This window comes from Pleurodeles waltl, chromosome 12, assembly GCF_031143425.1.
Source record: "Pleurodeles waltl isolate 20211129_DDA chromosome 12, aPleWal1.hap1.20221129, whole genome shotgun sequence".
NCBI classification, from domain to species: Eukaryota; Metazoa; Chordata; class Amphibia; order Caudata; family Salamandridae; genus Pleurodeles; species Pleurodeles waltl.
Genome location: NC_090451.1, coordinates 266,386,203 through 266,411,919, shown reverse-complemented (window position 1 = coordinate 266,411,919; position 25,717 = coordinate 266,386,203). Strand labels below are relative to the sequence as shown.

The 25,717-nt window shown below is 43.1% G+C and overlaps 1 protein-coding gene across 3 annotated transcripts in view; it reads right to left on the bottom strand.

Annotated features, from left to right (window-relative positions):
• Positions 1 to 25,717, bottom strand: part of ADCY7 (adenylate cyclase 7) — a 601,636-nt gene that overhangs the window by 92,816 nt on the left and 483,103 nt on the right. For all 3 annotated transcript variants that reach the window (XM_069215519.1, XM_069215521.1, XM_069215522.1), the window contains 2 exons: positions 17,834 to 17,877; positions 2,530 to 2,604 (listed from right to left, as the gene is read on the bottom strand). In XM_069215519.1, the coding sequence (XP_069071620.1) occupies positions 2,530 to 2,604; positions 17,834 to 17,877 (119 nt within the window). The remainder of the gene's footprint in view (positions 1 to 2,529; positions 2,605 to 17,833; positions 17,878 to 25,717) is intronic.

Below are 25,717 nucleotides of genomic sequence, written 5' to 3'. Positions count from 1 at the left end.
AGTACACTGACGTTGCAGACTATTCCTCTGCATAGGGGCATGTAAAAGGGGAAGAATTGTTTGTTATGGTAATTAGAAGGTAGAATGATGGAGAGGCCATATAAACTCTGGTGCATACCCTCAAAGTCAGATCTTTGGGAGTAGTCACAATGCCTTTCTATGACTTTCGTTTGGAAGCACGCAAAAAACCTACAGAAGGCAGGAACAAGTGTTATGAAAGGGGAAGAGAACCATTCTAAACTTGAAGAATGATTTGACCCATGGGAAGTAGTAGTTCCCTTGTAATAGAGAAATGTGATTTAGAGGAAATGTGGAAAATGTTGTGCTCCATTTACTGAATGCTTTTGTGGTTAAGAAGGTCAGAGGGGGGACAAAACATGGGGAATCTCAACACCTCTTAGATTTCTGAGTGTAATAAGGAAGTCTGAGGACAGTAAAACTAGGACAAGTGTAGACTTGGGGTTGGGGGGTTGGGGTGGGGAACTACCACAGGAGATTCCCAAAAAGCCAGTCGAGACCTGGGTATAAACAAATATCTACAACAATGTCTCAAACTGTATAATTTTACAACCAAAAGTTGAAAAACCTCAATGAATAAGGCTACAATGAGGGAGTACACATGCTCATATTTGTACTTAAATTATTATAGCATAAGCTCTGAAGACAGACAGCATCCACAGTTCTCAAAACAAGAATTGTGCAGGTGTACACATGGAGCTTGTGAGTATAGTGCTCGTGAACTGCGCAAGTGAAACAAACCGCTATATGAACGAAAGTATATATACATATATATGCAACAGCAGATGGGCTACCATAGCAAAATAAAATTTAGATACATGTGAAAAATGATACACTGATAGCAAAATCACATGTAATGGATAGATGTTAATTGCCCCAATCAGCTGTATAAAGTGTCGACGTTTCAATCTCTATTCATTTAAGGGTCTTCATCAAGACCAGAAATATGAGAAGGTTGTGCTGATATACAGTCCAAGCTGTATGTGCGAGAAACCATGGGTGAATCAAAGGTGGTCAATTCCACAGGCAATAGAGGCATAGAAGTGACAAACAATATCCTACTGATATCAAGGTAATTACCACAAAAATTCAAATCACTTGCACTGCTGAATAAATCAAGGATTTCTACTCTACTCAACAGACGCTGTCAAACTGGACAATTCTTTTTTTGAGAAGTGTGGATGCTTTTGCTATAATAATTTAAATACAAACATGAACATTGGTACTCCCTTATTCTTTTAGGTTTTTAAACTTTTGGTAGTAAAATTATACCGGTTGAGACATAGTTGTAGATATCTGTGTAGACTTAGGTCATCTTTCATAAGCATAATCTTTATTTGTTTGGGATGCTCTCACAGTGTTCGTTAAAGGATTTCTCCTATTTTATGTCCATGCTACTGTTGCACGGGGTCAGTGTTGCCATATTTCCTCCTTTTACCGGTTCACAGCATCATTGAAGGATTTGTCTTCCACATATCCCTTAGAATTTAACTGATAACAATTATCCATCTTCTGGCACAACACTCGTTCAGATTTTGGTCTAGTTCCATAGGGCCATTCATATGTAGACTAAGTGCTTCTAGTAAAATAATGCCTTACAATACATTATAGCACACAACAGGTGCTTAGGTCAATAAAGGGAACAATTCTTTCACTCCAAGTCAGCAGATTTTCAAAAGAAATAGATAGGTCACCTCATCGGTGACCAATCCACACCAAGGTAGGTAGAGACCACCTTGGTAGACTCAACCAATGCATGGGAGTTCAGATAAAATTATCTGTATTTTTACATGGTTCCAGATTCCTGTTAAAATACCTTGGGGTATGCCCCTATGGGATATTTCACTTCATTGATTTGGGGACCCCAGACATGATTAAAATAGCTATCCTGTGGTTATTAGATGAGATATAATGAACAATCCATTCACTTTATACTTTGCCTACATGTTTCATCCTTTTACTATATATTTACGGGTCAACAACTTTCATCAGGGCTTTAACTAATGTAGGTATCCCTGCGTCTATTTCTCTCATACCATGCATCACACTAAGGAATGCTAAACATTGAACCTGAATGGTTGGTTTTTGAAGACCCTTCTCTATGGGTTACTACTGCATCATGGAGCTGACTGGGAGCTCTGCCCTGTATCCACACACTCGTCGCGGGCTAGGAGCCTTGGTACACCTACTGATCCTGCATCAGTCCTATCCGAAGGCAACATATTATCACAAATTTTCATTGTACATTTTACATAATTTTTGTTGGTAGAAGGGCTATGCTGCAAGAGATACATGAGGTTCAACCTGGGACTAATTTCAGTCTCAACATTTGCAGTCTGGAAGTAACTTACTTGTGTCTACATTTTCTCTATCACAACCGTGGAAAGCTTTATTTTTTAACCTTCCTGTGTCTCACAATATTCTAGCACTAAGAAGCATCTTTGCAACATATGTAAAATAGATTTAACTGATACATGGAGTCTCAAACTTCAAGAAAAACAGTTGACATACTTTGTCGAGCTGAGACCATCTATAGCCATTTTCATCTTGTCATGTAGGCCATCTTCTATCTTCTGGGATGCATTTCTAAAAGAAAATATGGAGATTAGAATTGTCTGCAATGATTATTAAATGTTATCTCCATCTCACTTCCACGGTCAAGAACTGCAAATCCCCGAGAGTCTAAGATCTAGGAAGGTGTTTCCAACACACAAGGCTTTATTCTTCAAAATACATTCTCAGACACGCTAATAAATACAAAACATTTCAAGAAAGACAAAGTAAAATGATTACAGGTCAAACACAATAAATGCAGCATCAAATGCAATAATAAGAACTGTTGCCTTCTCTGGAAAGTGGGTAATGTTTGTTAATTGTTCAGTCCATCCATGTTATTCCCAAGTTTTTCAAGCGCTCTTCTAAAGTTCTATTCTAAATCCAACTTTCTGTGATCAATCGTTGTATCGAGAACATGCTTTAAAACCACCACTAGAGCATGTATTTAGGTATATGCTATACATCCATATGACCACCAACCCTACCTGTCTTCATGTGTTATTGCTTACCACATTGCCCTTCACTTTTTACAGTTTTAATAAAGATCCTCTCCTCTGATGTGGAGGTGGTGGATCTACTTGAACCTTATATTGAAATGATCTGGACCAAATAGATATCTTGATTATTAATTGTTGGAAAAATAATTTCTTATATTCAGTATAAATCTACAGTTCTAGTGGTAAGATCCAACATTTTATGCTCATTTGTCATCAATATTTTATCAACTTTCAGCCCTGACCCTCAAGATTAACCTGTCTGAGAAGTGTTTCCATAGGCCATAAAATGCTGATACTGAGTTACAATATATGTTACTTTTAAAATTAGGGTAAAATGCTTTTCAGGCTTTCAAAAGGTGCCCAGTCCAACATTTTACACTAAATCAATATTTAGAAAGGGCCCATTTCCCCCACCTCCAGATTCAATCACCCACCGTTTGCCTCCTTCTTATTGCCATCAAAGGGTAAGAGGAGAATTAGGAGAAAGAAGGGCCACTGAGTGATTCTTTAGGCTGCGGGATGGGGGGGGAGGGGATGACTACCACTGTCACAATGCAGAATTCTTGTCCACTACCACTCCTTCCTTCTCAAGGGAATAAGACTAAGCTTGGTTAGAAACAGCAACTGGGACCTGGGAACAGCTGCTGGGAAAGGTACCAGCCTAACTTAAGGACAATAAGTACTTTAAGAATTTCCATGCAAGTTAACAAGTTTTTATGAAGCACACTTTAGCCTCTCTGGCATTTGAATTACCCTTAAAGCAAGCTCCATACAATATACATTGGATGAATGCTGATAAAACATTAAAGGAAAAACAAGTAGTATTGCCTCAGCATGCTAAAAGGACACTCCCTTTTAAAAGGAACTGAACAATGGGTAAATAGAAATACGACAGACACAGGCAGATAAAAGTGAAAGAGAGAAAATACTTTTACAGTTTTATAGGGCAGTCAGAATATGTTCTGTCTTATAGTTTCTGTTACTTTATGATTATCACTACAGTTATCACTTAGATTGTTAATCAGCTAGTTAGTGATTGGCATGGACATATAAGGGGGAATAAAACATACCATCTGCAAGATATTTTTCTATGTACGTGGAAAGGGAAAGGCATTTCTTTATCTACAGAGAATTGCATAGAAGCTATGTAAAGCTTTACTTCAGTAGGTTTTAACTCCCTTCTCTAATCAATTCACTATTTGGAATCCTGTGGGAAAAAGGACCATATAAAATAGCACTTGGGACCATAAACAGTTAAAACATCCATTGCTCTGAGAATTTTAACCATCACAGAGAGTGCATTAGTAGTCTATAACATGCACGCTCATCAATATCACATCAATTACTTGATTTTGAGTACTCTCAACTATTTGCATGATTTCTATTCTTACTCACTGTGCACTTTTCAGGTATATTTGCCTGATTCATACAAAGTCACCTATTTTTGATAATACCACGGTGAATAGGTTTCAATCTCTCCCTTCTAATAGCTACGTTTTCTGGGCACTCTGTTTTTTAAAGTGATTGCAGGTATATTAGCACAATATCTTCTATGTTGATTCAAGCTTATATTGTGTTTTTATGTTTGTAAGGGGTCTTTTGGTTTTAATGCAAACAATTTTGTTCTGAGAATGGTCTTGTGGACTGAAACGTTGACACTACCCATTTTTCTGTGACATAATTTGCAATATTCATTTGAGCTTGTGTTATATTCATTACACACACAATCTTTAGTTATATCTAAAAAGTGGGTTTTGAGTAAGTTGACATTTATCACAGTTTCAGGCTGCGATTGTATTAGATGAGACTTTGTTGATGTACTTGAAACATTATCGATAGAGAACTCCAGTTTTTTGTACTTTTTTTTTTTTGTTTTGTACCATGTTCCTAATACAGATTTATTAATAGAAACACTTGCTGTTGTGATTTTGCCTTTGGATCACAAATATGTCATGTTCATTTTATTTGCAATGCAGTGAATTTTAGTGTAAGTGATAAACATCAGTAGTTAATGACAAATCATTTAATAACTCCTTAAGAAATATCCCTTGTTGGCACTCTTACCTGTTAGAATTTTAGTACCCAAGCCCACATGGGTAGACTGGGTTGCCCTTTTTTTTTGTTATTTAGGTAAATTACTCAGTCATCATCCAATGATTTTGAAATCAGTCAGTGCACTTCATTCTTCAACACAGATCCTTCTCAAGATCAGTAGGTCAAAAAGCATTATTATCACTGGTTGCAAATTGCCTCTCAACCGGCTTAAGTCTTATTTCTTAGAGTCTCCCAAGGTCTTTCGTTTTTTAGTTTATAAATGCTTAACATGATGATTTTGCTAATCTTGAACCAGTTCTCAAATATGTTCATTCTTGACTAGGGGACTATCGTTACATAGTTTCAAACATTTTGGGCCTAATTAGTTGTTAACAGTGAGAACCTCCGATACCTCGGCATTCAGTGGATTAGTCCATGAGAGCATCCTTTCTCTTTGAAGCTGTTGCAGTTTGCTGTTATTGGCCCAATCATTGGCCGTACTTAATTTGATTGACCCACCAATTGTTTGAGCATTCCTTGATCAACGGTATTAACAGAAGCCTCAGAGCTTTGGGATGGATTAATTTCCTCAGAAATAATGGGCAGAACCTTAGGACGTTTGGATGTGGTATTGAGCTCTTCTAGGCTCAGTTTAGATTCCTTAAAGTGGATCACGTTTGTTATACAACTCACTGGACAGGGGTCGAAATACTTTTACCCCACCAACTTGGCTTGATGTGGGCTTTAGTGCCATTGATCTCTTTCTGACAAATCAGACATCTTTACATTGAGAATGGCTACTTTTACTGCCTGCATTTGGACCTTTGAACAATATTGATGTAATCTGCATAGCTGAATCCCCTTTCTGTTTGAGGTTATTGACATGACGGTTCTAAATGGACTTGCTGGCAAAAGCAGTGATGGAATCGGTTAGCTTGGATGGCTAATGTTCTTATGTTGCTCTTCCTTCCTTGCCACCCTGAGACCTCTTACCCAGTAATTTCTCTGGCAACTGATTCACAGCCATTGGTGCCCAATAGCCCTTCTCACATTTCTCTAATTCAAACCGAAATTTGGTTGGACTCTGGTAAAAGATACCAGAAAAGAATGCAGCCCACCTACTAACCAGACCTCTGGGATTCTCTTTTCTATAATACACTCAGCCACCTGCCTTCTCCTCATTCTTAGATGTCTGTCCAATGTAGACTAAATTGGATTGAACCGTTGCTGTGGAGGGCTGTTAGATGGGCAAAGAACACTGCCAAGAACGCCCAAGTGTTTATGAACTGCCCAGTACATTGCTCCCTGGCCTTTAAGGGTCCTTTTGCAGGAACCTCTAGGGTGTGAAGCGTCGGGGTCTTGGGATCCGATAGCTCTTTAGAAGGGTTTTCTAGGTCCCTGTCTTACCATCTCATAGCACTACCAGCTGTGCTTCCAGAGGCCTGGAACAGACAAGGAACTTCCATAAGCAGCGGAAAAATATTTTCTGACTTCTACCAGCTGCCCCACTTTGCATCAGGGGCGCACCATGCTGGTTGGCTGCAACAAGGACCTTAAATGTAGTTGGGCTGATTTCAACAGGAATTTCATGTGGGGTGTGCCAGGCTGCGGCCACTGAATATGACTGTCCCTCTAGTCGCTGCTTTTTAAATCTGTGAACAATGAGATAATTTATCAGAGGAGACCTCAACAGTCTAGAAGGCATATAGCTCATAAAATCATTGCTGATAACCCAGGTGAGTTAAGCTGCAAGACTGTAAAAATAATGGAGCATGCCAAAAATTGTATACGCTCTCATATCAGAAGTGAAAGTATTTTTTCAAGTAGAGTTCTTGTATGGGTCCTACAAGGACAACCCAAAATCAGCAACAGTGCAGTATTTTTGCAAGAGGCCACCTGGTAACTCCAAATACAAAGAATTTGCTCCATAGGGGCTAAAGCTACTGTTTGTTGGCAGTTCATTGATAAATAAGGAAAAGCCTTATGTAGAATTTTCAAATAATATGAGTGGGAGGGAATCTGATGCAATCTGGGTTGATACAGTCAGCTGAGAACAGTGCTTAATTTGATGATGTAGTTGCAGGTGGGGACCACCGATATTTATTTTTGCGACCAGCACTTATTTTTCTTCATGAGACTGACCCAGAACAAGAAAGTGAAAAACACACGAAGGGTCAAAAAAAGGAAGAGAAAGTGTGAAAAACATGATAAAGGGATGAAAACAGGAACCCACCTGAGTGAGATTAAGGGACAGGTAGTGTCTGGTGGTGGATTAAAAGAGCATGGTTTGGATCCAAGACTGGCAGCCTTGGTATTCAGCACAGTGACATACAATATCACCAGCTTCAGGCTTTAGATCAAAACTCTGGGCCCTGGCACTTATTCTTTTACAAATTAAGCACTGGATGGGAATCATTCTTGACCTCCATGGCATACATTTGGCATCCATAACACGATGCTGGCAATAAAAGCAAACAAACACAAATGTTGGATGGAATGCAGAACCAATCAAACATTCAGCCCCAGTCACAGATCTGAGTTTAATCCATCAATTATTTTGCTCACCACGCCACCCCAGTTTGGACCCAGCCATATGCACATCAGTCTTGACCCTGTTCCCTATGGGAACAGTCCAGCCCGAACTGCTAGGCCAGGTCCTCCCTCGACTGGAAACAAGCATCTTGGAACCAGTTTCAAGGAATCACCCTCCATCAGCCAGGCTGCTTAAATCCAGTGGTATAGTGAGCCCTGGACCCACGTCTGGGCATACCCGGCACACTTATGGCAACAAAAGCAAAAAAAACAGATAATGAACGCAATGCTGAACAGAGCAAACATTCGCCCCCCAGTCACAAATATAGGGCCTGGACAAGATAGAGGCAGATCTTGGGATCTGCGGTTCCAGTGGCAAAATGCTGGAGCTGGCATATTGAAGGTACTTTTTGGCCTCCAGGACGGTAACCATAACATACTGGGGTGTGAATCATGGGAAAATGCTGGCCTTGACATGCTGGAGGTAATTTTTGACTTAAAGGTCACACATGGTATAAGCCAGCATCCATAACAATATTCTGGTACTCACATACTGTACACAATTCTTTGCATGATGTTATGTTAATAAGCATTTATTATATGGTCTATCACCAAAGGCCTCTAGGAGCATAACTAAGTGGAAAGAGCAGAAGAGCGGCTCAAACTCAGTAATTGCAACCCGTAACCCTAAAATACTCGGTGTAAAAGCCAAGTCTTAAAATGTTTCCAGAAACCAAGTAACGATACAGTATGAGAGTTCTACAGTTCAACCAGCCAATCATTGCCTTTTACATCTGTGACCAACAATATTCATCAAAGATTAAGAAGACGAGAAAGAAAAAAAGAGGCCTAGTATCCCACAAAGAGTCCAAGGATAGAGTTACACAAATTTACAATTTTCAAAAATATCACAGAACAAGTGTGTTACATGTGTTCGTTCTTTATTTCTTGTTTGAAATTTTGAAATAGGTACAAGGACACAGTCAACACGTCTTGTCCCAAAGCACTGAAATTTCTTCAGGGCACAACTGGAAATGGTAAAAGTCAATAAAGTGTTTCTTTCTCCCCATAAAATGGTGAGTGTTCCAGAATATATAATTGAGGCATGAAATTTCAGTCGTGACTTCCTAAACTTAATAGTTTCACTCGCTTCAATTCAATTTGTTCTGGAGTTCCTACATCTGACACGAGCCTGTGTTGCAGCATCAACAGTGTACGCATTGAAAGATTTTATTCATAAGTAACATCTTATTGGCTTTTACCAGCTGGTAACTCAAAGTACAAAGAATGTGCTCAGTCTAAATGAGAGCCAATAAGAGCTTGAGCTGCTGTTTGTTTGCAGTCCATCGATAAAGAAAAAGCCTTTGGTTGCAGATGGAGACCACCAACACTAATTTTGGGGGACTAGCACATATTTTTCATCATTAGACTGACCAAGAGCAAGAAAGGGAAAAACACACAAAGGGGCAAAAAGAAAGAAGAGACAGTGGGGAAAACATGGCAAAGGCCGAAAGCAGGAACCTGCAACAGTGAAATAAAGAAACAGGGAGTCTCTTATGGTGGATTAAAGGGACATGGGTGGATCCAAGACTACTCCAGGCCCAGGCACTTATTCTTTTACAAATTAAGCACTCACTGATAATCAATCTTGACCTCCATGGCATACCTTTAGCACCTATGACACAATGCTGTCAATGGCACCACAGAGGTAATTATTTAAAAAATGGAGGAAAGAGGTTCATGGCAAATATTTAAAGAATGGGCTCAACTTGTGGTAAGCTTTGGGCTTCAGTGGAACTCTGTAAGAGTAATCGAATGCTTCCTAGGTACCCTCTGATGTAACAAAAACAGTGGCAGCCCATATAACTCACTTGGAACCAGCGGCAATAGTGAGTAGGTGGGAAGAGTGGTTTCTACTGGACTCAATAAGTTATATGATCAGGAGCTGATTTAGAACAAATGTAATTTACTTAGATGGTTGTTAACTGAATCAAAATTAAGGTAATCAATAAATAGATTTTCCAAGTAAACAGTATTGAAACGTAGCCAATTAAACATGTGTCACAACCATTATGTCAGCCCAAAGTATAATTTTAACTTCTTAAATACTGGCATAGCATCGCAAGAATCAAAGGCAGACAAGATGCCTGAGTAAAAAGCAAATAATGTCATTGCATTTCTTCATTGTGTTAAAACCATTACTGATGCTATCACATTTGAGTATCTAGCAGCATTCCGCTTTATTTAGTAGCTTTTACCAAATTCATCTTGAAATTACATTTATTGATTACCTTAATTTTGATTAATTTAATAATTGTGTAAATAAATTACCACTGTTGTAAATCATCCATTGGTTATATAGTTTTGGGGGTCTTCTAAGAACCACTCTTTGTTATACTCATAACTGCCCTATCGTATTTAAGCATGTTTATTTGAAAATTGCTTTTTCAAAATGCACTATTTGACCCCACTTTTTCAAACTTTTCTATGGGGAGAAATCTACCTCCAAAAATCTTCCTAGAGATGTGAAGCTCATTTTCACTGGAAGTCCGCAATGGCAGAGGAGCATCTTCTGCTGACTCAGAGCCAGCATCAGAAAAATAAAACCATATTTAACTATAATTTTATTTTTCTGCTGCTGGCTGAGTCAGCCTGTGCAGGGAAGGGTGGGGCTGAGCCATGGGAGGGAGGAGAAGGAAGGAGGGAGTGCACTTTTAACTGTGCATGTCTGTTTGGCCGGCCGTTCTAGGCCAGCCAAACAGACATGCGCAGTTAGGTTTCTCCACCCTGGCTGTATTTGACAGCCAGCTTGGAGAAACAGCACAGAATCCCTGTGCCTGAGCGAGGGGCAAACCAGCCAGCTCTGGCCAATTCCCCTGCTGCTCTCATGCTTGGTCATAACTTGAGAGCAGCAGAGGGATTGCACAGGGAGTCTTTGGGACCAGGAAGCAGAAGAGCATGAGGCAGCCGGCAGCACCAGGTAAGTGTTTTTTATTATTTATCATTATTAAAACCCTCACCAGAATGCTCCCCCCTGCACGATCAAACCACACTGCCCACGCGCCCCCTCCACGCCTTTTATTTTGTGTCAGCAGCAGCTGGAAGTCAGGGCAAGTATTAAGCCTCACCACAAGCTACCACTACTGAAGAAAATGATGTTTTATTGAATTTTTGTAGAGCAGTACATAAAACCTTCTTGGTGAAAGCGGATTGCCTGTGCCTTTTCTACTTTAACACTTTATCATTAAGGGTTTGTGTGATAGGTTTTCTGTAAATATCTCTGTGAACATGGTCTCAATAAAAGTTACAAGGGGGAACCTAATCTTTCTGCTTTTGAAGGGATACCGTTAACCCCTTCTGTGCCAGGGATGTAATGGTTACGTCCGCCAGCACAGTGCCCCTGTGCGGAGGACGTAACCATTATGTCGTTGGACATGAGGTCGGAGGGAGTGCTAGTGCTCCCTCCGTGGGCTTCCCTCCCACCCCCCCAAGGCAGGGATGGAAAGGGAAGCCCTTCCCCTTCCACCCCCGAGCTCCCCCCACCCCCCTAATGACGCCAGCGTGCGATTGCGCGCTGACATCCCTACACGGGGCCAATCGTGCTGGAAGCAATTTGCTTCCAGCGCGCGATCTGGAGAAACAGGTAAGTTTCTCCTCCGGCGGGTGGGGGGTTTCAAACAAAGAGGCACTGGGGGAAATAAAAGGGCTTTCCTTTCCCCCAATGGCTCTTTGAGCATTCCGATCGGGCAGCAGGAATAGCCACTAGACGTCAGGGATTTTCTTTTTTTATGTTTTCCTGTTTTTTTGTGTGGCAGGGAGCGGCCCCTTAGGCAAGGGTCGCTCCCCTTTGGGGGGCATATGTCTTATGGCCATTTCTGCCCCCCCTTGGGGGAAGAAACCACTGGAACACCAGGGATGGTTTTTATTTGTTGATTTCTGTGGGGGGGGGGCCTTGGGCAAGGGGTGCACCCCAAGGGGGGCATAGAACTATTGGCCATTTCTGCCCCCCTTGGGGGCAGATCAGCCTTTTTTTTTTAGGCCGATCTGCCCAATATGTGTGTGGTTATAGGATGGTGGCGCGGCCCTTTAGGCAAGGGTCACTCCCCTTAGGAGGGCATATTATGTATGGCCATTTCTGCCCCCTTTGGGGGCAGAGCAGCCTATTATGTTTAGGCTGATCTGCCCCACTGGAACCCCAGGGATTTTTTATTTGTGTACTTCTATGGGGGTGTGCCCCCTTGGGCAAGGGTCGCCCCCCCCCCCCTAAGGGCGGCATAGAACTGTTGGCCATTTCTGCCCCCCTTGGGGCAGATCAGCCTATTTTTTTCTTTAGGCCCATTGCCCCCAAGGGGGGCAGAAGCCACTTAGGCACCAGGGTGTGTGTGTGTTTTTTGTTTGTTTGGGGGGTGGCCCCTTGGGCAAGGGTCGCTCTCCATTGGGACACACTACTAAAGGTATTTTCTGCCCACCTTGGAGCAGATAGGCCTATTTTTTAGTAGGCCCATCTGCCCCTGTGGGGGGCAGAATCCACTTAGGCACCAATTTCTAAATGCTTGATGGTGGGGTGTTTGCTAACTGGCGAAGTATTTGCATTTGTGATAAAAAATGTTTCTCCGTTTTGTTCTAGTTTAAAGCTTTTGCTTTCTTTGCTGTGGCTCCTTGCGGTTTTGGCAGTGGGTGACCTGCGGTTTGCATAGTTGCATGTCTTAGGTAACTAAAAACAATTTACTCCAAAGGAGTATTGTTGCCATGCATGAATGACATGTTTGTAGGGGGTGTACTAAATGCAGGATTGTGTGTGAAATTGTCCTTAGATTTGTGCACAATGATATTTATGTTGTCTTATTTCTAATTTGCTTTTCTTTCTTTCTTTTTAGTGGGATATAATTGGTGATTTCTGTGTCTGTGCAGAGTAGTTGCTGGTGAGTAGATTTTTCCGGCAAGTGAGCGGTAGCGCTTTTCAGTACATAACTCTTTGTATAAAGACACACTTTGTTTATTACTTATCTTATACAGTGCTGGTTGTTGGTGGTGCATTTGTCCAGTTACTTTTCGTAGGAAGGATCATGCCTAGCTGCAGGATGACCACTCAGCAGGGTGTTGGTATGCTTTTTGAGTCATTGTCTGATCATGATTATGAAACTGACTCTGCATCTGAGGCAGAGGAGGAATTGAGAGATTCTGGCAGTGACGTTTCTGTCGGAGAGGAATCTTCTGATGAGGAAGCCACTCTCAGTGCTGATGAAGGGCCTGTTTTAGAGGAGGACACTGATGTGCCATTAGTGCAGCAACCTGGGGCTAGGTTTCCCGTTAGAAGACCTGAACTCTGGGTTCCCCCAAACATGGAGCAGCCAGAGTTGCCTACCTTTACTGGTCTCCCGGGGTGCAGAGTCAATACAGATAACTTTTTGCCTGTCAATTTATTTGAGTTATTTATGGATGATGTGTTTTTGGAAGAGATTGTTGAGCAGACTAATTTGTATGTGGAGCAGTATTTGAGGGACAAAGCTACTAGACTTAGGCCACACTCTAGAGCTACCCAGTGGATTCCCACAAATTTGGAGGAGATGAAAAGGTTTTCGGGTTTGACTCTTTTGATGGGGTTGATAAGGAAGCTGTCACTGGCTTCTTATTGGTCTACTAGTCCCTTGATGGCAACGGCTATATTTCCTGCAACCATGAGTCGTAATCAGTATTTGCTTCTTCTTAGGATGCTGCACTTTGTTGACAATGCTTTAGCCTTGCCACAAGATCATCCTGATTGACCATCTTTTTAAGATTAGGCCTGTCCTTGATCATTTTGTAGATCGTTTTTCAGAGGTCTATGTTCCAGGCAAAGAAATAGCTATGGACGAGTCTTTGGTCCTCTTCAAGAGTGGTTTGGTTTTTAGGCAGTACATTCCTAGCAAGCGGGCATGATATGGAATTAAATTGTGTATGCTGTCTGAAAGTAGTACAGGATATGTGTATAATTTCTGGGTCTACACTGGTAGGAATTCCAGTATTCACCCCCCTGGTTGTCCTCCCACTTTTGGAGTTAGAGAAAATTGTTTGGGAACTTGGTAGACGACTGTTTAACAAAGGTCACCATTTGTATGTAGATATCTTCTACACTGGAATGCAGGTGTTCAAGGAATTGTTTAGAGTGGACACTGTTGCTTGTGGCACAATTTGTTGTAACCGGAAAGGCTATCCAAGGGAGCTTGTCTGTAAAAAACTTGAGAGGCGACAGGGCAGTGCCTTGCGGAATGATGAGCTGCTAGCTCTGAAATGTTCAGACAGGAGGGATGTCTACATGTAAAGTATCATCCATGATGAGAGTACTTCCCTCATGACTGTTTGGGGCCAGGTTGCTGGAGTGCGCAAACCTGTGTGCATTTTAGATTATAATTAGCACATGGGAGGTGTAGATAGAGTTGATCAGAGGTTGGAACCTTTTACTGCTATTCATAAGTCTTACGTTTGGTATAAGAAGTTAGCAATTCATCTCTTCCACTTGCCAACTTTTAATGTGTTCAAGGATAGGTCTCTAGAGTCAAAGATGACATTTGTGAAATTTCAGGAGTCAGTGATAGAGAGCCTTATTTGGTGGAACCGGCAAGAGTTCCTAGAGAAGCAGTGGGGGAGGATGTGGCTAGAGTGATGCCATTGTGTGTGGAGTGGCGCTTGGCTGGCGGTGTAAATATTGACTTGCTGTTGGCTACTGCAACACACTGCCAGCCAAACGCCAGTCCACACACTCCCATCAGCTGATGTGATTGCTGTATCAGGCATGTTAGCGTATGTAAGTGATGGGCCCTTGAGTGGGGCTGTCTGATGATGTGAGTGTTGTAATGCGCTGGGCCCATGGCTGGTGGAGTGAATGGTCTTGTGCATGTCATGTATGAAAGGTGTCTGAATGGACTGTAAAGCGGTTGGTGCCTTGTTGTGGCTTTACAGCTCACGAGCTGTGAGTCATTGGTTCAGTTTTTTGGCCTTTCAGTGATTAAAAGTGCATTTCATTTTTGTGAAATCTCTTGTTAATTACATTTGATCCACTGAACCATCACTCACCCTCGTGCCAAAGCCAACCAGTATGTGTGGTAAAAATGACAAAACCTGCTCCGCTGTAATCAGGCGTCGCAGCACACCTGTGACTCGCTAGGTGTCTCGGGTGGGACCCCGATGATGAAGCATGTTACCAACTTGGTTGGTGGGTAAGGGTAACATAACCTAAGTGTGTTTCTTTTTACAATGTTAGTGTTTGGGACATCACATAAGTATGTGGACACATCAAAATGATCTATTGCAAAACTACCTGTGTTTGAGGGTGGGGGGCTCCTATGTTTTTGGTCCCAGATGCGGCCTTCATCTAGGGAATCCTACCAAACCCAGACATGTTTAAAAAATAGACACCCCAAGGAGTCCAAGGAGGTGTGGCTTGCCTGGATCCTCCAACATTTTCTTACCCAGACTCCTCTGCAAACCTCAAAATTTGCTTAAAAAAGCATACTTTTCTCACTTTTCTTAGTAGGATCACCGCTGCGGCACAAATTTCCTATCACTCAGCATTGCCCTCAGTCTCCCAAGTAAAATGATACCTCACTTTTGTGGGTCCCCAAAGCAGAGTCAGCCTAAAAGATGCATAAAAGAAAAATATGTGCTTATCAACTTGATGTGCTATCCCCTCAATCTCTACAGGCTTTTGGCATTTTTCTGTTGCAGGCACCTGGGCCACCCACACAAGTTAGGTATCATTTTTATCAGGAAACTTGGGGGGGGACGCTAGGTGGAAGGAAATTTGTGGCTTCTCTTAGATTCCAGAACTTTCTGTCACTGAAATGAGAGGAAAACGTGTTTTTTGGCCAAATTATGAGGTTTGCAAAGGATTCTGGGTAACAGAACCTGGTCAGAGTCCCACAAGTCACCCCATCTTGGATTTCCCTACAATACGCAGGTTTGCTAGGTTTCCCTAGGTGCCGGCTAAGCTAGAGGAGAAAAAATCCACAGCTAGGCACTTTTAAAAAAACAGCTCTGTTTTCTTTGGGAAAATGTGATGTGTCCCCGTTGTGTTTTGGGGCATTTCTTTTTGCGGGCGCTAGGCCTACCCACACAAGTGAGGTACCATTTTTATCTGAGGACGTGGGGGAACGTTGGGTGGAAGGAAATTAGTGGCTCCTCTCAGATTCCAGAACTTTCTGTCACAGAAATGAGAGGAGAAAGTGTTTTTTGGCCAAATTTTGAGGTTTGCAAAGGATTCTGGGTAAGAGAACCTGGTCGGAGCCCCACAAGTCACTCCATCTTGGATTCCCTTAGGTGTCTTGTTTTCAAAAATGCGGAGGTTTGGTAGGGTTCCCTAGGTGCCGGCTGAGCTAGAGGCCAAAATCTACAGCTAGGCACTTTGCAAAAAACATGTTAGATTTTAATGTAAAAATGTGATGTGTCCATTTTGTGTTTCCTGTTGCGAGCATTAGGCCTACCCACGCAAGTGAGGTACCATTTTTATCTGGAGACTTGGGGGAATACAGAATAGTAAAATAAGTGTTATTGCTCCTTATCTTTCTCCACATTTTTTCCTTCTTTCCAAATGTAAGACAGTGTGTAAAAAAAAGACGTCTATTTGAGAAGTGTCCTGTAATTCACATGGTAGTATGGGCACCCCGGAATTCAGAGATGTGCAAATAACCACTGCTTCTCAACACCTTATCTTGTGCCCATTTTGGAAATACAAAGGTTTTCTTAATACCTATTTTTCACTTTTTATATTTCAGCAAATTAATTGCTGTATACCCGGTATAGAATGACAACCCATTGCAAGGTTCAGCTCATTTATTGGCTCTGGGTACCTAGGGTTCTTGATGAACCTACAAGCCATATGTATCCCCACAACCAGAAGAGTCCAGCAGACGTAACGGTATATCGCTATCCAAAATCTGACATCGCAGAAAAAAGTTACAGAGTAAAACGTGGAGACAAATTGCATTTTTTTTCACCTCAATTTCAATATTCTTTTATTTCAGCTATTATTTGCTGTAGGAAGCACTTGTAGGATCTACACAAATGACCCCTTGCTGAATTCAGAATTGTGCCTACTTTTCGGAAATGTTTAGCTTACTGGGATCCATCATTGGTTTTCCACCCATTTCTGTCACTAAGTGGAAGGAGGTTGAAAGCACAAAAAATAGTGAAAATGGGGGATGACCCAGTAAAATGTCAAAATTGTGTTGAAAAACGGGGTTTTCTAATTCTAGTCTGCCTGTTCCTGAAAGCTGGGAAGATGGTGATTTTACCACCGCAAACACTTTGTTGATGCCATTTTCAGGGAAAAAACAACAAGCCTTCTTCTACAGCCCTTTTTCCCCATTTTCTTGAAAAAAAAAACGAAAATGTTGCTGCATTTTGCCTAATTTCTTGGTCTCCTTCGGGGAAACCACAAAGTCTGGGTACCTCTAGAATACGTAGGATGTTGGAAAAAAAGGATGCAAATTTGGCATGGGTAGCTTATGTGGAGAACAAGTTATGAGTGCGAACTGCCCCAAATAGCCAAAAAAGGCTCAGCACAGGAGGGGAAAAAGGCCTGGCAGCAGAGGGGTTAATTCTGATGCTGGTATTCCTGGATTTGCTCTTCAAAATTATATTCCAGTCTCTTTTCGAGAATTTGTCTTATTTTATTAGCTGCTACATTGATGTCTTAGAGCTCACCTTCTGTTTTTTAACACAGCTCCTCCATCATTTATAAGCCTTTGTTCACTTGAGAGGTGGGGGATGAACAGGTTCATCGCCTCTTATTGGACAATCCTTTCTTTCCTTCCCAGCTGTATAACCCGTGTGAGGGTGTCAGGCATTTTAGGCATCTTAGAGGGGAGCTGACGTACACTTAGTGTTAGGCATCTTATATTCAAACTGGTGAGTTAACAGTAATCCGGTCTCATCAAGGACCGGGACGGGGAGCACAGCTTCGCAGCTGCCACCTTCTGTGAAGTCGGGTTCCAGACTCCAGGCAGCTAAACTTTTAATAGTATAGTACAGCAGTCTCATTCTTAATCAGACGGTACCATTGAAGCAAACTGCAATTTGGGGTGTGTGAAATCCATTTAATCTAAATACATAAAGACGTGAACTGTAATTCCGAGTGAACGTTTGAAGGAATGTAGATATCTCAGAGATATGGAGGACGGTGACATTAAACTTTGCCAAGGGATGTTTGTAGTACTTACCCAGCGCTTGCTGTGTTGTGCCCAACGGTTTGCAGGGGTATCTCCTAAAAAACAAAATATTGAAAAACATGAGATGTACATTTACTGAAGCATGATTCAGTATTTATCAAATAAAATCATATAAAGGGGCTCAGTCACTGAATCTTCGATATGAAGGTGGCACAGCAGCCATTATCGCAAGTGTTCTTGATGCCACGTCCTCATTCAGCCACAGATTGTTGGTATTTTGAGAGTTATCTCAAACATACATTTAAATTGTATATTTTACCTAAACCATATGGACAGGAATGGTACAGGGAAGATACCACACACCTCCATAAAATAACCAGAAACAAAAGGGCAACATTTCCCCGAAAACAATATATTTCAGTCTAACAGTGGCTTGCTATATTACAAAATCATATTTGATGGCACCATTCATTGTGTGCAGTCTTTACTGGCGCAGCCTTATTGTTACACACACCCACGGGGCCACACCATCTCCTCTTAGCTCTCACAGCACTCACCTCTCAGAGGCATTACGGAACTTGAGGGGGGGGGGGAGCTGCAAAATACATGGAGGTGGCACCCCAGGCTCCGGCCCCAGCCAGGAGCTCTTAGCGCAGGGGCCAGCCGTCTGAGCACAGAGAGGGTGGGGCCCCCACGAGCTCGGCCCTCCCCACACCGCAGGAGCAGCGGGGGCTATTGTTACACCACTGCCGCCTCGTTGCCACCTTTTCGTTTACATGCCAACTCCACCAGGTGCAAATTGTACACTCTACCATCAGTAATTCTCCCTGTTTTATAAAATTCCTATTTTTTTCAAATTGAGGAGAAAACAAACTCACACCCTTTGCTACATTTCCAGGTACTTTGTTGCTGAACCAAACTCCCACCATCACATCCATTTTCCTGCAATCCACCCCCTTCTTTGTTTTCCCCTGAATTCCTCCATTCCCTTTCTTTCATCATTCACATTCATTCTTTTTGTTCCTTTCATCTTCTAGAGGTGAAATCTTGTGTTTGGCTTCCTTTCTCTCAACACTTCAAAAGGAACTAATCCTGTGGTCCCCTAAAGTGTTGTCCAGTGTCCCATGACTTTCTTATCCAAATACTCTTCTAATCGCTTCCCCCACTCACCCCAATCATAATGTTACATTTAATATTTTAGTCAGTCTCTCCTTAGTTTGAGGCTGACAGTTACCAACTTGTTTGTAATGCCCATTCTTTTATAAAGCTCATCCATCACCAGAAAAACGTTCACTTTTTACACCCTTAGAACTCTTCTTAACCTTTTGGCATGCTCTTGCACGCCTTTTCGTGCAACCGAATTGTCACCCTGAAAAACAGAAGACTGCATGGTACACCTCTTAATAACTGCTACAGCACTCCGAAATACAGATGCAGTTTACACATGTCAAGGGGCATCCAGAAGCTGAATAGACCTTCTGGTGTGATGGAAGTTGTCAGATCCTTACAACAGGATGCAGCCTGATCTAGTGATAGGCTAAAGTAAGATTCAATGTGGTAAAGATGTCTGCACTTGCCAACAGTGTGACCACTTCACCTACAATAAGAAATGGATACTTACTTAATAATACACACCTGTTAAGACATTTAGCTCTATGCACAATATGATATCAGTCAAATACTCTCTTGTTTTCTTAAGAACTCCACTAGTCTGAACCACTCTCATGCTTCTATTTTTACACGATCCCTCCTTTAGCCACTCTCTCCAGTTTCCCATTTTAAAGCCTTTTTATTTTTTTAACATTAGAGCAACGTACATGGAATCCTTCTTTAACTGAATTTCTCTGAAACATCACTAAATTCTTCTCCCTCCCCTCTTTCTTTGCGGAGTCTCATCCCCACACTGCTGCACCAATGATACACTATTTAGGGCAAATTTAAAGCCCAGTTCCTTTTGAAGAGGACATCCTCACAGCTCATCCCGCTCCCTGGTGAGCTTTAGTCGACCTCATATCTTTCTCACCCTAAATTCAATCTCTGTTTTAAAATAACCACAAATGGCAACTCCTGTAGCTTCGTTGTCGCTTCTCTCAGAAAGCACTATCCTTCAAAAGCTGGTCTAAACAAGAATTAACTTTAGTTTGGATCCTGCACCCATCGTCGTTTCTAGACTGACTCCACTTATTATACAACTATTTCTTTATTCACGTTCTCTGTCAGTCTTGTTTCTTTTCTTCTGCAGTGTTTTCAACACCTCCCCATTCTGTTTTCTTCCAGATTTATATTGCACACAATTTTCACAGTAGAACATCTCTCAAAATGAGTACTCCAACACCGAAAACATCCCTTCCTTACCGCGCACCATGATCACCTTCATCATTGATGGGGAAACAGTTATTCACCGTCCCCCAGCACTAGCCCTAGAGCATCCTAGAGAGAGGTCCAGCCTAACCGAAAGGCTCTTTTCTCCCCTAACCTGTGGCATCAATGTAAGTGTTTGAGATCTTAGTGCTTGCGCCTCTGGGGGGCTGGTTATGATCAGAGGAGAGCCTAAGTCTCCAATGACACAGCCTCCTTCCCGCTCCATGAAATGGAACACCACTGGGAAGTACGAAGCCTTATTACCTGCCCACCAGTCACCGATACCCAAGCATGTACATAGCTCAAGGGCAGGATAAAGCGTGATGTTGTTGGCTATCTGTTTCTCAACATGCTCCTGCCAAAGCCTGCATGGCAAGGAAAAGGATTCCTATCAGCAGCGAAGCACAACAGCTTCTTTTTAGGTCTTCTACCCAAAGACAGTAGCTAAATCAGCACACGCAGTTCCTCCTGCGTCCTCCTCAGACACATTAGGTTGTATGGACTGAACAATTTATTTAAAGCCCCTAAGACTTTTTTGTGTCCCTTACAGAAGCAAATGGGGGCAGGATCCATTCCTGTGAGGTGGATTATGGTGTACCCCTCCCCTGTACATTTTAGAGGGATAGTAAGAGTTCAGATATAACAATTGACCCTGGAAGAGGCGATGATATTAGGAATGTACCCCTGGCAGTTGATCGGAGACTGTATGGTACCTTCAGAGTGGGAAAGGTTTCTGAAACATGACTCGATTGCCAGGCAGGGAGACAGCTGCTTGCTTCCTTGGGCTGGTGGAAACTGCTTAAACTGGCAAGGATTGGAAATATTGTTTATCATGCACCTTGAGAGCTGAACATTACACTTGTATATTTGAGTGATGATGCCACTGATATTAGAAGTCTTGCAGGTGCAAGAGTAAAGAAGGATATGTAATCCAATGTATTAACCAGTTCCATGACCAACCTATCCAAGATGGTGATGTTTCCTTATAGTAAGAACTATTAGGTAGGGGCCTATCATTGTGCATCATTAACAAATTGTTTATTCTAGAACCACTTCAGTGCCTGCGTGCATAAAGCGCTGAAATCCTACCATCAGCGTATCAATGAGTGAATTCTTATCTGCACATCTATCTATCTATAACATTGTACTACTCCACTCCTACCATCTTCCCAGCACAGGACATCCGGCATATTTCCTAGGGAAAGGCCAAGCAATAACTCAATTTCATCCAAGGAAATTGGACAGGGTGTAGGTTTCTACAATGCCACAAAAAGAGCTTCACCAGACCAGACTGAGTCAAATGGCATGCACGTGGCAGGAATAGGAAAACACTTTAAGGGGAAGGACAAATTCACTGCTACAGGATCGTGCATACTTTAATGATCTTTTAACTATGTTCATTCTCATCCACTGTAGCAATTATTTAATGGCGTAGTGAATTGTTTACTATTTCTGTGTCTGACTCCTCTGTTGAGTTACCCAGCAACCACCACACTCTGGTTAGAAACACTCAACCTTTTAAGTAGTACAGTGGGTATTCCACCAATAACTTCCCCTTTAAGGCCCAAATTATTTTCCACCACTGATGTCCATCAGATGGCGGAACCCTTTTCTGGGGTGATCCACCCACAGAGAGGACAGCACGAATTGATACACAGGCACAGTGGGTGGATGCAGAAGACCTAAATAAAAAACAGTTTACCAACTGAACATCCTTCGACAAGGCATAACTCCAGACACATATGCTAAAATCACTTGTTACAACACCAGGTGTAGATACTATTACAGTTCTGTTTGCCAGTAAAGACCTAACGCTCTTTTTAAGACAACTACGAAATAATTCATAAACAAGAAAATGCAACAATTAACTTAAGCAGATATAATGTAAGTACGCTTGCTCCAGACATTCCTAAGCTAACTAGGTCCTTGACTAGTTTGAGCAATGAAAGTTGTGTCTTGACAGCTATTTGGCCTAGCATTATAAACAGTATATGTGAAATGTTTGAAAGCCCAGATGTATCTATGGGCCCAGTTACTCCAGAAATCGAATTCTACCATAATGTCACCAGGGAAAGTAGCCAACTAAAAAGAAGAGTGAGTTGCAGCACCAGGTTCTTGGTGAAAAATAGAAAGAAAGAGTCAGCACAAGTAGCATTAAAGTCAGCTTCGAGCGAATACAGGAAGAGGAGAAGGGAACTTGATCAACTGTGAGAAGGAAATCAGTGGCTAAAGCTATACAATGCCTCAAAGTCAAACAACCCCTGTGCCTTCTGGGTCCTGGTACATGGAATATTGAATCCCGGGAACCAGCACAAGCACAGTAACATCACAGCATCATCCTGGTCTGCTTGAGTTTCAAATCTGTGTGAAGCAATCCAACAGGTGGAACTATCAAATCTTAGCGATATAACAGAGCACCCATGTGACCAGGTTTCTGATCCAGCAAAGCACCTCAGGGCCCTAGCTACTTATTTCCGGCAACCCAAGTTAGAAGAAGTCTATAAGAGCATTAGCTCGATAAGGCAGGCAGGTGCACCTGGACCAAACAGCCTTCCAGCCAGCATCTTTAAAGTAGCCAGCAGGAAAAGGGCAGGGATGATGCACTCCCTGTTTGACCAATGTTGAAAGCACTAACATTCCAGAGAGTTGGCGAGGCTCGATCCTGGTCGCCATAAAAAACAAGCATTTACAATGCATCGGGTCTCGCGTTTGCTCATGTTAGAGCTGATCGCGTTGTAAACTCCTAACCCGACTTTTCACCTATCGGGCAAAAGTGCATTTATGTACATAACCCGAAAAAGTGAAATCAAGTATGTAAAGCGCTCGACTTCTGCCAAGCGAGATCGGGCTCGTAAATTAGAGAAAAAAAAGTCCACGAGCCCGATGGAAAACAGCGAGCCTCGCATGTTTTCTGTACTTGGTCGCTGCGCTGGAGAAGGGCTAGCCACCGTAAAAGGCATGACATATGCGTGCCTTCGACTAATGAAAGCAAGCAGATTTTATTAGGGAAGCCCACCAACCAATAAAAAACACTGACGTGAAGTTGACAGGGCTCCGAGCCCTTTTCTAAATACAAAAGAGTCTCCCTGCTAAATGCATGCGCGAGCGCATGCGACGCAGGCTCGACCCTAAAAAGGGATCCTGATTATTGGATGTAGAGGGAAAGGCATATGTAAAGATCTTACTTCCAGAACTGGAAGAATAGGCCGTGGAAAAGAGGATAATGACACCGACCCAGACAGGTTTTCGCTGTGGATGTTGCACCGAAGATAATTTAATGGTACTGGCCTTTTCATCTGACCTGCCATGAGGTAGAACTCCCCGCCCCTGTTTGAGGCATTTATTGACTTTTCTACAGTTTTGACTGCGTGGACAGGGTAAAGCTGTGGGACAAGTGAGGGTTTCAAGCCTCACTACTAAACGCTATCATCAGTCTCTAGTCCAACATGAGGGTAAAAGTGCTGATTACATCCAACTGGGTAACATCAGATAAAATTAAAAATTGTGTGTGTGTGTGTGACAGGGGGGAGGCAGGGATGAATCCTAGCTCCGCTTCTTTTCAACTTATATCTTGCCGATATCAATACCCATCTTGCCACTGTGACATCCTTCCCATCAAAATTGGCAGGTACAAAAATCCATCTTCTTCAATACGCTGACTAAACTATTATATTTGATAAAACCCCAATAGGCTAGCAGCACTTGAGTTCCACCTGCTAAGACAGAGCCTAATGCTAAAATATCGTTTCATTGCCTACTGTGCAAAGGCAAGAAGTGTTGAGACTGACACGCTGAGACACTTAGGGCCTGATTCTTACCTTGGCGGTCGGCGGAGAGGCGGCGGTCGGACCGCGAACAGACCGGCGGTCCAAAAAATGGCATTCTGACCGCGGCGGTCACCGCCGCGATCGACCGCCACATCCCCACTCCGACCGCCACGGCGGTCATGACCGACGGGCTGGAGTTCGCACACTCCGGCCCGGCGGTCGACCCAAGACCGCCAACCGTATCATGACCCTGCTTACCGCCGCGGTTTTTGGCGGTCGGGAACCGCCATGAGAACCATGGTGGTAGGCACTATCGGGGCCAGGGAATTCCTTCCCTGGCACTGATAGGGGTCTCCCCCACCCCCCACTGCCCCCCACGAGTCCTCCCCCCACACCCTCCACCCCCCTGCCACCCCCCAGAGGTGGTACGAACCCCCTGCCCCCCCACCCCGACATGCACATACACGCACCCCGACATGCACGCACCCCCAACATGCACATATGCACACCCCCTACACACACACATACACAATGGGGGCACATACCCGCACACATACATGCCGACATGCGCACCCGCCGAACTACACACATTGCCCAAAGGCACAGCAGCACCCCCCGCCCGCATGCACGCACTCACACACCCCCTCTACACACCCCCATGCACGCACACATCACACAACACCCCCCCACCCCCTCCCCTCACGGACGATCAACTTACCTTGTGTGTTGGTCCTCCGGGAGGCGACGGGAGCCATAGGGACGTGACCGCCAACAGAAGACCGCCAACAGAAGACCGCCACACAGAAATGTGGGTCGTAATTCTGGGGGCGGTGTTCTGCTGGCGTGGCGGTGGAGGTTGACCAGTCTCCACTTTCCCGCCGACCGCCAGTGTGGCTGCTGGCGGTATTCCGGCAGAACGCTCCCAGCGGTCGGAATACGCGCAGCGGCATACCGCCGCGGTCGGCGGTCTTTACCGCGGCGGTAACTCGGCGGTCTTGCGAAAAGACCGCCGAGGTCAGAATCAGGCCCTTAGTCTGGAAGATTATCTCAAGCAAGGACCTGAAGTGGCACCACAATCTCGCATCTGCAGCTAATGCCTTAGCAGCAGAACAAATCGGGAGCAGTAAAATTCCTCCAAAACTCAGTCTAGAGTTTATATAAGCAAGCCAGATCAATTTCAAGATCATTGGATATTGATGCTGCTGCCAGGAAGAGACCTGGAATTTCACCCGCCGAGTACAATGAATTGGGAATTGAGGAGTTCTTGGACTTGCCCTGGAAAATGTTGTTAAAGCAGAGTGTTACATTTAAGGTATGGGGTGATCCCATTGAAAGAATACCTTTCTGGGAGCGCGAAAGGTACCACGGAGCGGTTATGCCTGTTTTGCGGAGCATTGTTGGAATTTTGAAAGCACATAACCTGCATCTGTGTTCCCCTAATGCCACTTTGAAGATAGTGGCCGAGGCCACTCTTCTTGCAAATAAAATTGAGATCTTGCCAAGATGCAGTTACTGCCTGCCAGTGTGGGAAATTCCCGCAATTGCCAGCTGGCTGCTAATAATTTGTGTGTCAGACAGTTAAGCTCTTTAATGATAAAATCTTATAGGCAGGTGTTCATGGCTATAATATTCAGCTTCAGAAGGGGGGGCAAATTCAGTGCCAGGAACACAGTGGAAGCTCGTCCTTATGGACATCAGTTGGAGCTCCACTCAATTTGTTTTCTGTCAATTTTGTACCAGACTAATAGTGAATAATAATATATTTTTTACTATTAGTGTAATAAAAATGGAATACAATTAGCTGGAA